This window comes from Penaeus monodon, chromosome 25, assembly GCF_015228065.2.
Source record: "Penaeus monodon isolate SGIC_2016 chromosome 25, NSTDA_Pmon_1, whole genome shotgun sequence".
Lineage (NCBI taxonomy): Eukaryota > Metazoa > Arthropoda > Malacostraca > Decapoda > Penaeidae > Penaeus > Penaeus monodon.
The window spans coordinates 40483448-40484401 of NC_051410.1; the positions used below are offsets into that span (position 1 = coordinate 40483448).

At 46.4% G+C, this 954-nt stretch overlaps 1 protein-coding gene across 1 annotated transcript in view; it reads right to left on the minus strand.

Annotated features, from left to right (window-relative positions):
- LOC119589276 (aromatic-L-amino-acid decarboxylase-like) overlaps nucleotides 1–954 on the minus strand; it is a gene marked incomplete at its 3' end in the record, with an annotated part of 24249 nt that overhangs the window by 4600 nt on the left and 18695 nt on the right. Inside the window, 2 exon segments of the mRNA XM_037937893.1 lie at nucleotides 422–525; nucleotides 725–824. Of these exon segments, the coding sequence (XP_037793821.1) occupies nucleotides 422–525; nucleotides 725–824 (204 nt within the window).

A 954-nucleotide genomic window follows, 5' to 3' on the forward strand; every position in this document is an offset into this window, starting at 1 on the left:
TACATACCTGTACAGTCTGTACTATAAGGGTTAGTTTAGTAAGAATGGGACCAATAAATCACATCTGATAGTCTGTGTAGATCATGCAATTGGGTTTCCAAAATATATAATGTTTTAATCACGTTACAGATGGATTATAAGTCCAACCACTATGATATCCAGGATAGAAGAAAATTCTTAATGGCTTCCCATTCATCTAAGAAGTTCGCTCATAAAGTTTGATTTAGAGGAATTCCTCAGCCGCCGCCGCGAGAGAGAGAGAGAGACGACTGGAGAAACATCTCACAAGTCATTCAAGACGTAAATATCGCGGGGAAATAACGAGAGAAAAAACTGACCCTCAATCAGGTAACCTGTCAGAGCATATATATAGAACCTCCCCTCCCCCCGGCCGACGAAGGCAACTGCAGGAGAGACTCACCTCAATGCCTTTCATGGGACCTCGCAACTCCGGGCAGATGAATGAGTTGCCTGCATAGGCACCGTCGACGTGTAACCACGCCCCGTATTCCTCGCACACGGGGCCTATACGGACGGAGAAAATAAGTTAATTATCGAGCACATCCTCCGTGATTAATCAGATATGTGATTAATACAAACAGCCTTGGAATAGTTCAGCGCATATTCGGTGAATATTTCAAAAGGCTGTCGTCAGGAAAGTCGCCACAAAGAAAGAGGCATTGATCTGCACACAAAGGGCAGAAGGAGGAGACGCCCCGCTTACCGATCTCCGCGAGGTTGTCGAAGGAGCAGCAGGAGGTGGTGCCGAGGGTCGCCTCCACGTAGAAGGGGATGAGGCCCATGGCGCGGTCCTCCTCCATCACCTGAAGGGGAATGGACTCTTACACACCAGGATATGATAAGGAATCATACCAAAAATTATTATAGCAAGGGAGTTCCGTTGGGATATAGGACTGTGAATTGTGAAGAGAGAGTCTTTTTTGCTGTGTGTGT